Source organism: Phalaenopsis equestris, unplaced genomic scaffold (assembly GCF_001263595.1).
Source record: "Phalaenopsis equestris unplaced genomic scaffold, ASM126359v1 Scaffold000364, whole genome shotgun sequence".
NCBI lineage: Eukaryota > Viridiplantae > Streptophyta > Magnoliopsida > Asparagales > Orchidaceae > Phalaenopsis > Phalaenopsis equestris.
Window position 1 is genome coordinate 193882 of NW_018164806.1, and position 15035 is coordinate 208916.

A 15035-nucleotide genomic window follows, 5' to 3' on the forward strand; every position below is an offset into this window, starting at 1 on the left:
TATATATATATATATATATAGTGAAATTACAAAAATTCCCATGTACCGTACCTCGAAGGCGATGTCCCCGCAACCCGAACCCACTTAATGAAACTCCCCCATTTGGACAGATGTTTCTGCTCCGCTCCATGATCTGTGCCTTATTTAACATATGAGCCATACCTAACAGCTGACATCCTCCCTTCCTCCTCACGCTGGCGGTTCCTAACATCCATCATTCCCTCCTGGTTCGCAGCCGAAGTCGCTTGCCTTTTGCGCTCGACCCAAAGCCCTCACTCGCGCGTCGTCATTTGTGGCATGCTCGTCTTCCTCTTCGGTGACCCTCATCGTTCGTCGGCCCTCTCTCTCTGCAAGCGGCGGGGCCCTTTCTTCCCTTTCACACAAAAAAAAATGTTTCATGCCTAAATCCTGTGGGGCGCCTCTCGGCCTGATCCCCTTTAAAGATAGCTAGGAATCACGAGTAAAAGCTATAATCACATAGTCACTCGGTTTGAAGACATGATGATTGTTCAATCTTCCTGACGTTGATGGAGACAACCCTTCTTTGGTTCAAGAACTTGAATGTTGGAGTCATCCGTACCTTTAGTGAGTTTAAATGAATGTATATAGCCCAGTTTGGTAGCTCCAGAAGCAGAAGAACTCTCAAGCTAATCTGAAGATTCAACGAGAGTTTTTAGAAAGTCTAAGGAGACTCATCACCAAATTCCAGTGAGAGTTGATGGGCATAAAAAACCTAGAACCATCAATAGCCCAAGCAGCTCTAACCCAAGGCATGTGTGAGGGCCAATTCATAAACACTATTGATCTTCATATACAAAAAAATTTAGTTGAACTCTTAGAGTTAAAAAATAATCATATATTGGATAATACAATTCAAAGCTCTTCCAAAACTCAGGGACCAAAAGGAAGATTCAAGAGGCAACAATTTGAAGACTAATAACAGTTAACACGATCAATTCACCCGAATAAATTCTCAACGTACCTCAACAAGGTGAATTCATCTACCCGAGTAGGAGTATTCTGATTGCAGACTGATTGTAAGGAGGATAGAGAATAAGGCAAACCATCTTGATTCCCTTCATCAAAAGTTTCCCCTTTGAGAGCGTCCATGAATGAAATTATCAAAACCATATAGAATATAAAAAAAAGATTCCATAAACTAACCGATACAAACTTGAAGTCACTTATGTGACTCAATCAAATATTGTATCTATCACAAATATCACGTGCATAATAAAAAAAAAAATAATCAACAAGAGATTAATCTGAGCAGAAACAAAGTAAGGTTTTGCTCCATATGCAAGCACCAAAAGATTGAGAAAGGTGCCCATCAAGGAGACAAATAAAGAACATATTTCAATAAGAGGGCTCACATTGCTCGAGTACTACTAGCTATCTTTAGAGGAGACCATAATAGCTAGAAAAATCTAAGATGCTCAAATTTAGGAGATCTAATTGAGGGCCACAAGATGAACTCAATCTTAGATTCTTAATTTAAGCAAGCTGAAATTTAGAGACCTAATATAGGGATCTCGTGAAGCTGTTAGGAATATATCTCCACAACATTCATAAATGTACACTATATAACGGTCTTGTCAAAAAGCGTGAGAGCCAAGCCGCCAAATTTATAAACATATATAATACAAAAAAAAACTAAATTTGTAAATAAATAAATGAATTTATGTTACAAATTTCTTTCAGGATCTTCATCCAGCTAGCCCCCACTTCTACTGCTATAATACTGCCGGGGCCCACCCCCATGTGCATCTCCATGTGCTCACGTCTTCCCTCCCTCCGCCCTCTCTTTCTTCTCCGCCTCCTCTTTCCGTATTTCCGCCCCCAAATGCTTTCTTAGCATCTTTTCGAAACTCTAACTTGCCCATCAATGCCGGGTGGAACCCTAGTGCCCCTTAATCTTCTCCTCCAAGAGTTGCTGCGCTTGACAACCCTGTAGCAGAACACCGCATCTTGATGGGGAGAGCGTTAGCCTGTCTCTTAGCCGTTGTGGCGGCAGCAGCGATCGTCGTCGCAGCGGCGCAGACCCAAGCTGACGATGCAGCGGCAATGCACGCTGTAGCGCGAGCGTTAGGAGCTAACATCGCTCTCAAGTGGTCGCCGGATACTGATCCCTGCTCCTCCTGGCACCGCGTTCTCTGCAGCAGCAGCCGGGTGACCGCCATCCAGATCGGAAACCAGAGCCTCGCTGGCACCCTACCTCCGGAGATTGTAAATCTAACTGCTCTCACTCGACTTGAGCTCCAGAATAACAGGATCTCCGGGGATCTTCCCTCCTTTAACGGCCTCTCCTCCCTGCAAGTCTTGCTTCTTCATGATAACCTCTTCTCCTCCATCCCCTCCGATTTCTTCTCCGGCCTTAACTCCCTCACAGTCGTGTCCCTTGACAATAACCCGTTTAAACCATGGCAGATTCCGGCGTCGCTAAGCGACGCCGGTGGTCTCGTGAACTTCTCGGCCAACTCCGCTAATGTCTCGGGATCCATCCCCGACTTCTTGGAAACTTCTTTTCCAAGCCTAAACTGCCTCGCGCTTGCCTTTAACCTTCTTTCTGGTCAGTTACCCGCCGCGTTCGCTGGTTCCGGCATTCGCTCACTCTGGCTCAACAACCAGGTCGGCGGAAACTCCCTCTCCGGCGGCATCTCCGTTGTAAAGAATATGACCGCTTTGGAGCAGCTTTGGCTTCACTCCAACTCCTTCTCTGGCCCGCTTCCTGACTTCTCCGGGTTGGTAGGCCTCCGGGATCTCAATCTTCGAGACAACAAGCTCACTGGCCCCGTGCCGAGCTCTCTCACGTCGTTGAAATCCCTCACAAGGGTTGCTCTCACTAATAATCTTTTCCAAGGGCCTATGCCAGAGTTCTCCGACTCCGTGAAGGAGCTAGACCTTGACCCTAAAACGGAGACCTTTTGTTCAGAAAAGACGGGAGCTTCCTGCGATGCTCGTGTAGATATTCTGCTTGACATTGCTAAATCTTTAGACTACCCGGCACTATTCGCAGAGAACTGGAAGGGGAACGACCCCTGCGGCGGCGAATGGCTGGGAGTTACTTGCGACGGTAAGGGAAATATTACGGTCATCAACTTTCAAAAGATGGGTTTGAACGGCACCATCTCGCCCGACTTTGCGATGCTTCCGGCTCTGCAGAAGCTTTTGCTCTCTAACAACAATCTTATTGGCACTATCCCGTCAACGCTGACTGGCCTGGCTAATCTCTCTGAGTTGGACGTTTCGAACAACTCAATCTCTGGTAAAGTTCCGAGCTTTTCAAACCATGTTCTTTTGAAAACCCAAGGGAACCCAAACATAGGCAGCAATGTTCTTACTCCGGTTTCCGGGCCTCCTGGAGTTGCCCTAAATGGTTCTGTCCCCACTGGTTCAGAGAGCGGCGAACTTCCTGGTGGCAAAGGGAAGGCTACCTCCATTCCTGTGGGCATTATTGTAGGCTCTGTTCTCTCTGCGATTTGTGTAATTTCCCTCGTCACCTTCATGGCTGTATGTTATTACAAGAGAAAACAGCAAAATTTTAACCGAGTTCAGAGTCCAAATACCACTGTGATCCAAACCAGACAATCTGGCTCGGACCCAGATTTGGTGAAGATTACAGTGGCAGGATCTAGTGTCAATACAGGTGCAGTAAGTGAGAATTATAGTCAGGCGAGCAGCGGACCTAGTGATGTCCATGTTGTTGAAGCTGGGAATTTGATGATTTCCATCCAAGTCCTGAGGAATGTGACCAACAACTTCAGTGAAGAAAACATCCTAGGACGAGGAGGTTTTGGTACTGTGTACAAGGGTGAGCTGCATGATGGCACTAAGATAGCCGTCAAAAGAATGGAATCTGGTGTGATGGGCACAAAGGGTTTGAATGAATTCAAGTCCGAGATTGCAGTTCTTACCAAAGTTAGGCATCGTAATCTGGTTTCACTGCTTGGGTATTGTTTGGATGGGACTGAGAGGCTCCTGGTGTATGAGTACATGCCACAGGGAACTTTGAGCCGTCACTTATTTGATTGGAGAAAAGAGGGTTTGAAGTCGTTAGAGTGGATGAAGAGGTTGAGCATTGCTTTGGATGTAGCAAGGGGGGTGGAATATCTTCACAGCCTTGCTCATCAGAGCTTTATTCATAGAGATTTGAAGCCCTCAAACATTCTTCTTGGAGATGATATGAAGGCTAAGGTTGCAGACTTCGGGCTTGTCAGGCTGGCAGATGGCAAAGGATGCTCTGTGGAGACGCGACTTGCGGGAACTTTTGGGTACCTTGCGCCAGAGTATGCTGGTAATCCTTCAAATTTTTGCCTGAGTTGCAAAGCTATTTTTTATTTTCCTTTTAGTTTCATACATAGATGCTGGTTTGCTAGAAATTTGAACTTTTAATTACTGTCAAATTGTTTTTAGTCATTATTAGTGGACAAAGCTGTTTATTCTTTGAAATTCAGATGCTTGTACATCACTCTGCTTTATATAATTAGTTATATGTGGTGAACTGGGATTGTCTTATATAAATTTTTTTTATGGATTGATGAATTTCAAACGCTCCTTTCGTTTCACATTTGTTTACTGAAGGGAAAAAAAAAACTTTCATAGGGATATCACTAACCTAATTAAGTTGAGGTCATGCATATAAATCTTCATGTTTCATCATCTCTTCTCTCCCATTTTTTTTGAAGAATGAAAACACATGGAAAGTTCATATAACAAGACACATATGGAGGTCAAGCAGAGAATCAACCTTCGACAAGCAAAGTTAGCAACTTAGCATCATAAAAATATGTATGGAATAGTAAACAAAACCATTAGGGCAAGAGAACCAATTTATGTGATGTTTTCATGGACTACATTCTTGTGACAATAATCTACTATAAAAATGTATAAAATAAGTCAAAATAATAGGAGTACCTAAAGCTCCTCTAAAAGTTTATCAGAAGCATCTAGAAGATTTTGTTAAACTTTGAAGGAGCTTGTCAAAGAGAAAAGAAGGATAATCCCTTTCTCACCAAATGTTCAAGAACAAAAGTAGCCTACTAAAGGAGTTACTTAATATCTCTCTCGTGCATATGCTATACCTCTTTATTCATAACTCATTTCTTCATCCCTCTCTCCTTTTCAATCTCTTTTTTTGTTTTTTTTTTTTTTTTTTTTTTTTGCTCAAAGAAGAAGTCATATACTCTCTATGTTCCTTTGCCCTATTGTTCCCCTTTTCGTTCTTGATTTGGAGAAGCCACCAAATTTGTCTTGAGATTGAAGTTACAAATCTAGGTAAGTGACAAGGACCTTGTGGAAAACAATCCTGGTTATTTTTAATAATTTATATAATTCATCCATTTTTTTTTTTATTTTCTCAATATCATTAAAGAATAAAGTTTATAATTAAGTTAATAATAAAGTCACCAAAACCTTGCAATTTTAAGCTCAAACGGCATGTACATAAACCAATCAAGACCAATTGTTGCCTAAATTTGAGAACAAGGAATTTGATGCAATAGCCCCCTCTTTAATATTGTTTTTGGTGGGACAACTATAATCTACACTTTCCTTTTTTTATGATTGCAATACTTTTAAAGTGCATTTACATACAAAACAACAGCACATTACTTCACATCCTACTTCTTAGATGTGGGTGCTCCACACCCATGAACCACCCGCTCTTCGCTTACCCAAACTCAAAACAGCAGCACATTACTCAAGACAACGGAAGCTACTCTTTCCGGGCGAATTCCTTTCATGATCTAAGGGAAGACGCAAGAGCAAGAGCAGATCCCTATCTTCAACCGGAAGCAAAATACTAATGGGGTCATCCTTGGGAAGAAATTGAGAAAGCCTAGAAACCCGGTAAAACAACGAAAAATGGACATCGAGCTAGTTTGTTACTCTTTAGCTAGTTTCAGTCTGTCTTTTTGCGAAGTTCCCTTCCTGCTAAAGCAATGGTCTAACATCCCTATATTAGAGCAGGATTGGATCCAGCAATGGAAGCTAGATTGCCACGTTCAAGCTATAAGTCAAGCCAGTTCATCCATGGCAATCGGGGTGTCGCTACTACTCTACTATACTCTAAGTAAGGGAGGACTCGGTCTATCTAAATGCCCTATCTGAAACTGATTTGTCAATTGAGAGAATGAGCCTATCATTGGAGCCTTCGGGGCTTGTTCCAGCTTAGAGAATGTTGTCTTCCCTCGCTCTTAGTCCTCCTTCCCGGGTGCTCTTATTGCTCTCCTTTTAGAAAGGAGAGGTCGGAAGGAACCATATTGAATGGGGTTATGGTTCATTGCCCAGGGCTGGCATGGGCGATAAAGACATCGTTTGGCCCTGAGGTTGGTTTAGTCCATTTAGTTCTCCCTCGGCTTGTTGTGCATGTTAGGCGCTAGATGTGTATTGGTCTCGGACCCGACCCGGACTTCTCAGTCTACTAAGAGGCGGATTGACTAACAGTTAGGAGTCTTTCCTGCTATACATACTACACAACTCTTATGTTTTTATTTATATAACACCTTAACATTCATATTTACATGCATGCTACTTATATCATTAACTTCACATCGAGAATATCAACGTCATTATTTTTTAAAAGTGGAATACAACTTTTAATGCAGAGTTTTATGCATAAAGGTATTATGAATGCAAATATCAAATTTTGAGTGTTAGATATGTAGATACAAAACCAAACCGTTGTGCAAAACTTCCTCTGTCCATCGCTGTTGATGTAGCCGCCCTCGACATTACTTTGCAATGTGAAGCAACTATATGGATGATCTCTTTTAGGGCACTTTGGGTTGTATTGAATTCGTTTAAGTGATTGATGGTGACCTATTGACATTCTTAATGAAATGATTGATGTTGGTAAAATGGTTTTGTATAATATAGTGGCGCTCAATTTTCCTCATTTGTTGTACCATCTCGAATAAGTTATATCATATGATTATTGATGGTAACATCTAAAGGTCTAATCAGTACTTTCAATCTAGCCACGTAGAACCATCCTCAAATGTTCAAAAATCAATTTGATCAGGGGATGGAGGGCACAAACAAGGCATGTTTGATTTCTCTTTAAATTGAAATTTTTTGTCCATACAAAGCTACTTGCAATCTCTGTCACCCCCTGTTTCATCGACAATATGATGTCAATGTCATGCCTGAGGACAAAGAGAATACATTTCAATGACATAATAAGAATATTATTTTGCTTACTTAAACTTTCAAACATGACCAACAAACATAACTCAAGCCATTGATCTGTCTCTTGCTGCCATTATACTTGGCAAAATTTAATGCAAAATTGAAGTAGAGTAATGTTGTAATGTGAACACCCATTACCCCACTTTTGTTGTAGTCCAAACTGAAGTTGATGATATGTTGATATTTTTGTTGCAGTCCCCTCGTTGTATTGGCTTGATTTCTGGTTTTGAGTCTCTCTAATTTGTAGCATTATCATATGAACCCCAAGGAGCATATGAACCTTGAAGGCACCATTGATGACCTTTTTTCGATCATTGATTTGTATAAAACTCAATCACCATATTGTTGTGGGCTCCGAAAATTCACGATCGCTCCCCAGGACAACTCTCAGCATTATTTTATTTTTTATTTGTTGAGAGAATTTTGGAGGGTCAAATTTTCAGAATGCAAATTGGATTGTAAATAAAACACTACCTAGAGATTTCACCCTCATTTAGCAAGGATTTTTTGATCTGGGGTTTCTCATGGGCGCAAGCCCCTATGGTTAATTACCCCTCTCAATTACGCGAAAACAATTTCTTTTAAGGCTAGTCATTAAATATTGAAAATTCAATATATAATAACAATAGACTTAGGATTTAAAGTATATAATTAACCACTTGAAGCTTAAAGCAGACGGTCGAGGAATGAAGACGAAACCCGATCAAGATCCCATGGTTCCGTCATCTCAGGTCGTCATGGTCCCTGATCTACTTAGTTGGAGGAGATAGTTGACCCAACTTGACAAAAGGATTCTTGTCAGCAATTTTAAGTTGTGTCGTCCAAGAAATCTTTATAGATATGGGGTGAATGTTTGTCTAAGTGGAAAAATTTAAATCAACTTTAGCTAATAGATGATTTTTTGTCAATCAATTGCACTCTTACGATTTATAACACAAATCGTAAAAGGCAGTTGGGAACATGTGTTGCGGTCGTAACCGTATTATAATTAAGTCATTTGACGGGAATCACCCTGTCAGGGGCTCTGGTCACAACTGACTTTGTGGTGTCATTTGACAGCAGAATCACGTGGACAGAAGACTCAGATCACGTTCTTATTGGCATGCAACTGCTTTGATTGTGAATCTATTATACATTTGATATAACTTTCGCTCTCTGTGAGCTGAAGTCAATTAGAAATTTGTTATCTTCGACAAATTGTTGCGGAGGGTGGATGGATTTTGCTTTTAGCTTTAAGTGATTTGAATAACTTAATATTTTAGTTGACTACTTTAAAATCTTGATTAAAATTATTGACTTCTCTTTTTGAAATCTTTGATCAACACGACCATCATCGAAGATAGTTGCTTGATTTGAACTCTGTCAACTTTACATCTTACGTTTTAAGGATCATATTTAGTATGATTGTATATGAACCTTGTTAACTTTATTTTGCTTACAAAGGATCGAGTTTGTATATATCATTTATATTTATTCAAAATGATTTTGAAATTAAATTTTAAAAATAGGCCATTTGTTTGAAATATTCAATCAACAAGACCATCATCGAGGTTTTTAAGCATTTAAAACTTTATATTTGAAGTGGTGGTATTTAGTTTCATTGGCTTAAATTAAATCATTTTTTTAGAATATAAGTCATGTCAACTTCTATCCTTATAAGTAGGAGGATTAAATTAGGTGATTTGACATTGTAAATTTTTATCTATATTATTTGGTTATTAATTCTAAAATTACCAGACTCGTAAATCCAGTCTTTGTGAGGAGGACGAGGTGTTTTAAACATGTAAATTCTTATATCAGGATTCAAACACTTATTAGATCTTATTAGACTCATCAACTCTAGCCCTTACAAGGAGAAGGATCAGACTGGTGAAGTGGGACTTACGACCCTATCCTATAGACAAGGTGGCCTAATTAGCCCGCGCAACATTCTCGAACCTTGTTTAAATACATTTAATATTTTAGTTGGAGCACGTGCGATCGTTTGCAAATATGTGTATTTTAGCTATTTTAGTTGCACCATTTGATGCCTGAAGATATTTTACATGATTTATAGCATGTATTAAATCAAATAGCTTCAAAGAGTGAATCTTGAAAGGCTTGCACAAGTATTGAGGTATTTATATTCGAATCGAATATTGTCCTAAGATTTGATAAAAGTCATAAAACCATTTGAACATCTTGAAAGTTTGTGTGAACATTATAGCTTTATGCCGCACACAAGTTTGCGTTTTAAGCATTTTACCGCCTTCTGATCTGTAGTAGGAATATTGTGAATCCGATCGGTTGTGATTTAGAAGTCATAGTTTAACATTTTAAAATGAAAATTATATTTTAAACTTAGCGTTGGTTTATGATGTTTCATATTTAAGTTAAGCTCGACCCTCTAATTTGTAGAATTTCATATTCAATTTAAGTTTAGTCTCCTAATTTATGACATTTAAGTCATTTAAAGCATTCAAACTTTTAAAATCATTTGCAAGCCTTGATGATCTAATTTCAAATATATATTTTATTTTATTTTTGCAATTTTAAAGGCTCAAATATATCAATTTTAGACCATTTTATAAACTTATAAAGCCCAAATCTTAATCATTTTTCGAGTTCAAATCCACTTAAGAATTTTGCTGCCTCCTGACGTCGTCCCCGGTTAGGGGGTTGGATTAGGGAGCCTGCCTACCCAGCTGTTTATAAGTCACGCTGGTCAGTGTTGTGAGACACTGCTGCTAGAAAAAATCTTTTAATTCATCAGTTCAAAAACTCTTGCAAGTTTTCACTTTTCTAGCATTTTCGGCCGGAAAAGATCTTTTTAGTCCACCGGTCTATAAGACGACGCATGTCGGTCTTCATTGCCTGCATAAAAAATAAAAAGAGCATGATTTCTCTGCATTTAGTTTTTTTTTTTTTAGCTCTGACAACAATGACAATGATAATCATCCATAAGTTCGTTCCCTGAATTCTTATCTCGTGAATAATAAAGAAAATCTAATTACTAGGATATTGATTACTATCTGCTCCTACTTCAAGCACTTTTCCAATTACGGATAATGAAACAACCTTTCAATGGGAAAAGCACTGCAGCTTGTATCAACTTCAAGTGCATTATTAATAACCTTTTACATGCATTGATGCAAAGCCTCACAATCCTCTTTTGACAAGGGATGGATTCTTGCCTGATAAAGCACCCCATCTTTATCGCCGGCGACAGACCTCTTGTATTTCTTCACTATCATGTCCTTGGTAAGTATGATCAAGCTTTAGGAACAGCAAGGGCAAAGCAGGCTTTGGTGTGGGAATATAAGGAGGATGGGAATTTCGTGTCTTTGTATGTGGCGATTCCGTCATGCCATCCCTCTCTTTGTATGACACGATTCTGTCATGTCTTCCCAGTTAGCGCTAATTGGGACTGTATCACGAGGGTTCGTGCAGGTTTCCTTCACCTGCTTTCATTGTTTCGGGTAGGAGTAGTGCGGAAGAAGAATAGAGATGGGAATTTCGGATCTCTGAAGGCTGATCTCGCCGTTGCCCTCTAATCATGAGGGTTCGGTCGTAGATGTGATGGTTTTGGGCGAAATCGAGAGAGGGACAATGGAGAGAAAAAGGCTTCTCCGACAACTTGTGCTGCTTCAGTGGGCGCGAACAAAAAGAGGAACAGGGAAGAAGACAAAGCAAAGGAGGAAGAAAGATGAGTATTTCGGGCCTTCGATTCCCTTGTTGCTTTTTTTTTTTTTTTCTAAGTCCTTTCTCTGCACTTTACTGCGAACAGTTATTGGACTTATGTGAACTCCAACAGGCAGAGGGAGTAAGGTAGGTCTCTTTTCAACTTAATTAATTATATAAATATGTATAATTTTTCTGTCTTTTTTTTAATTTATTTTAATGGTCAACAATTGTCTTGGCTTCATTGCTCCTATCAAGAATGGAGGTTAGTGAATGTGAATGCATAGCCAGCCATGAAGACATCTTTCGATGAATTTGAGGGCTCATGTATCTTTTCTAAATTAAATATCAAAGGCGGTTATCACCAGGTTTGCAAGCCTAGTGATGTGTGGAAGATGATGATTAAAACAGGACTATAGGTGGAAAGTTATGCCTTTCGGCATGTGCCAAGAACCGAGCACATAATGTGCGTGATGAATGGCATGTTGAAAACTTGCATATTCAATAGTGTCAAGGTTTACTTCGATGACAATCTAGTTTATAACAAAGCTAGGGAGGATCATATTGAAAGACGTCCTGCAAATATTGGGGTGCAACAAGCTATTTTTGAATTTGAAGAAATGCACCTTCACTAACATTATCTTATATATCAGTCACATTATTAATGGCTGAGACGTCCAATTTGATGAAGACAAGGTTTACATCATTTGAAGGGGTTGTTGTCTACCACCATCCATGAGGATAGCAACTTTCTCGGACTCGCAACCTTCTGTCAATGCTTTATCTTTAATTTCATTTCCATCATCACACTATCACGATTTGCCTCAAGAGGGACACTGAGCAAGTGGAAAATTTTAATGTTTTCAAAGATAGGACCTATTCCTTCGAAATTTTGATCTCACATTTGATGTGGAGTTATGATGCACGGATGAGGAGTATTGGAGCTTAACCTCATTCAGAAGGCTGTTTGAAATAATTTTAAGCAAAAAGCTTATTGATATTTCACAAAATTGCATGAGTTATGGACATGAAATATACGCCATTGTGCAAGCCTTAGAACATTAGGAAGACTATCTCATATATAAAGAGCTCACTCATATAGAGATTATCAAGTACTTAAATACATAATTCTTTCATGAATGCATGCACGTTGTGTTGGGTCTATGGAGCCTGATGCGCCCATGACAACAACCAGGAAGAGCACACAAAAGCAGCAAAAAGCAGCATTCAAAAGGTTTTATGGTGCGGCGTGGGTTGGGCTCACCCTCGCTGATGTCTGCAGCGGCCCCACATTTAATTCGGGGTACGCATATGCCTAGTTATAGAGTGTGGACATTCATGTGCTCAGGAGTGGCGTGGGCACGCCAGTTATGGTTCCTTAAATTCATGATTTCGGGCATTAACCAACTATAACTCTCTCATGTGTTTATTTGATGAGGTTTCCTTAAGTGAAGAAAGGGTCAAAGAGAAAGATTTCGGACTGTATTTCTCTAGTGGAATCGAGAGGAAGGATTTGGAGTGAAGCTCTTGTTTTCCGTTCATTTTTCTCTTTTTTATTTTTAAAAGGAGTCGCCAGCTTGTCGATCGTCGTATGCTTCCCCCCATTCAAATAAATCTCCCTCACGAACCATATAAATGATTCAAAGAGGAGAGAAATCAAATAAGAAGGGACATACGACAAAGAGACAAACAAGAGAAAAAGTAAAGCGTGGAGAGTCTACGTGCGATAAACCTCGCAAGGATAGGTTAAGAATGTCCGCTCGGGCGGAGGCAAAGGCAACTTAAACCAATATCCGCGAAAAAAGTATCTACATAGACTACCCATAACCAGAGAGTCAGGTGTATGTACCTGATCTGGGGTTACCTGTTCTGGGGTCAAGAGCACCTCCCAGAGGAACGTGTTCCTACTGTTAATTACATTTTGTGGGATACCCAAAAATATTCTCGATAAAAGGAGTTTCGCTTCATATTATCATAGACCTGGGGTATAGGCAATCAAAGGAAGGTTATTCCATGTGGGAACAGTCCTGATACTTCAAAGCTCATGCTAAGCCATCGGACATAGAGTAAGTCACTCACATCTCAAATGGGTAGTGGCTAATCAGCACATGGGGCCCACGAAATAACCTAAATCATCTTGACGGAGATATCCCAATACGTCAAAGCACGTCCGGGCCAAAGGGCAGAGGACAAATCGTCGTATCCCAAATGGGCGGCAGCTCCTACTAGGACCCTAAGTCTACCTGGTCGTGAAGGTAGTCGACCCAACACGTCCTGAAATCCCCGGTCAGCAATCCGTGAATTGCATCATCCACGGGAACATCAGTAGCCCTAAGGTCAAATGAAGGAAACTTTATCCTATGACTACAAGTTGGAGCTCCAAGAGGTGAGACTTATATCTGCCGAAATAGCAAGGATGCCTCCGGAAAGTAGAGAAAACGGAGGTTTAACTACAAAACTGTAAACACTCGAAGAGAAAGCGGAGGTTCAACTACAAAGCTGTAAACACTCCAACAAAAGGACTTACACCCCGTCTGGGTCGGGGAGCCTTATAACACCCTAGGCGCACTAGACAACCACCTATATGAAGGCATGTTGGGCGAGTCAGGTTAGAAAAGTACGGGAACTCCTCCTCGGGACATGCAAATATGAATGCAGTTATCTAGAATGATTCTAAGTATTGTGGAGGCCCTATTAATATATGCAAGAAAGTAAATGTTGCAATTTTTAAATCCTGAATATTTTAATATAAATCTTAATTACCTTGAATATTTTATTTAGGATTTTGTAGAAAATTACAAATTCATCCTAAATTTTAATTATATTGAAGATTTTATTTAGGATTTTGTAGAAAATTAAAATTTTAGGGTTCTTAATGAGCCTATGTTATATAGTGAAATCCTAGATAAAACACAGAAAAAAAAAAGAAAAACACATGCAAGTGCAGACTTGCAACATGATGCAAAAAAAGCAAAGCAATTCAAACCAAAATAAAAAACAGGCCGGTGTCGCTGGGTCAGCAACATATCCCAGAAAAGAAAAGGGCGGCCGCGGCCGAACTCCGCATATACATGCCCGGTCTTAATTCTATACATCAATATAAAATGCAGAATTAAGATACGGGGCACAAGCATCTGCTCCTTGTCCCCTCCACGTGGTTCTCATGCTAACGTCTCGGAACCCGTGCCCGTATCTTATTTCTGCTACAGGACTCTCCTAGACTAAAAAAAAATACATAGGAAAATAAAAGACTCAATTCTGCATGAAAACAAGTGTCAGCGGGAAAAATCACATGCACATAACGTATCATGAGCCATGCCTTAAGAGTGAGGGGAGCTAATAGCATCTGCAAACAAAATTGTCAGAAATCATTACTTGCTTCCCCCATAATGGTACCTGTGTGTGTATAAAAATAGACATGACTCCCTGCAGAAGAATGCCCTAACACACTACCACACATATGCAACATGCAGACACACCACAGGCATAATGCAAAAGAAAGATACCTGGCTAGGGCAACCAATCCAACAGAGCAATAGCCAGGCATCAAAAAGACTATCTAGCACCCTAAATCCTAGTCTAACACACCATCTAACGAAAAAGTGTTTTAACTGAGGGGTAAGTCTAGATATAGTATGACTTTGACAGGGTCGTCATACCGGCCCCATCCTAAAGATCCAAAGGATCTAAAGGGTGTCACAAAGAATGGTGACATGAGTTAGAACTATTAGATCTTTAGCACAGTCACACTCGTGTCAATCCCGATGACTTAACTTGCATTTCTCACTAGGATCAACCCAGCAAACAATGCTTGTTAAGGCATCGCGACCAACACGGGGTTACTCTCCTAACGAACCCGACTTGCTATCCATACAAACATGCAAATGCAAATGCTAATGCAAGAAAATCAAAACATATAAGTGGTGATAAAGAGTATGCAATGAAGACAGTGACTGGAAGGAATGAGCATGTCGTAGCGACAGGGGCCCGCGAAGAGGGTATACCGCGTAAGGTAGTGACCCGAGGATGGGCATGCCGTGACGACAGGAGCCCGAAAAAGGGGTATACCGATAAGGTAGTGACCTAAAGATGGGCATGCCGTGACAGCAAGTGCCCGAAAAGAGGGTATACTGGTAAGGCAGTGACCCGAAGGTAGGCATGTCGTAGCGGCAGGGGCCCGAAAAGAG

The 15035-nt window shown here is 40.3% G+C and overlaps 1 protein-coding gene across 1 annotated transcript in view; it reads left to right on the forward strand.

The window, feature by feature from the left end:
• The first annotated feature begins 1806 nt into the window (after positions 1–1806).
• Positions 1807–15035, forward strand: part of LOC110026306 (receptor protein kinase TMK1) — a 26519-nt gene continuing 13290 nt past the window's right edge. The window contains exon 1 of the mRNA XM_020727196.1: positions 1807–4294. Coding sequence (XP_020582855.1) covers positions 1972–4294 — 2323 coding nt within the window. The 5' untranslated portion in view covers positions 1807–1971. The remainder of the gene's footprint in view (positions 4295–15035) is intronic.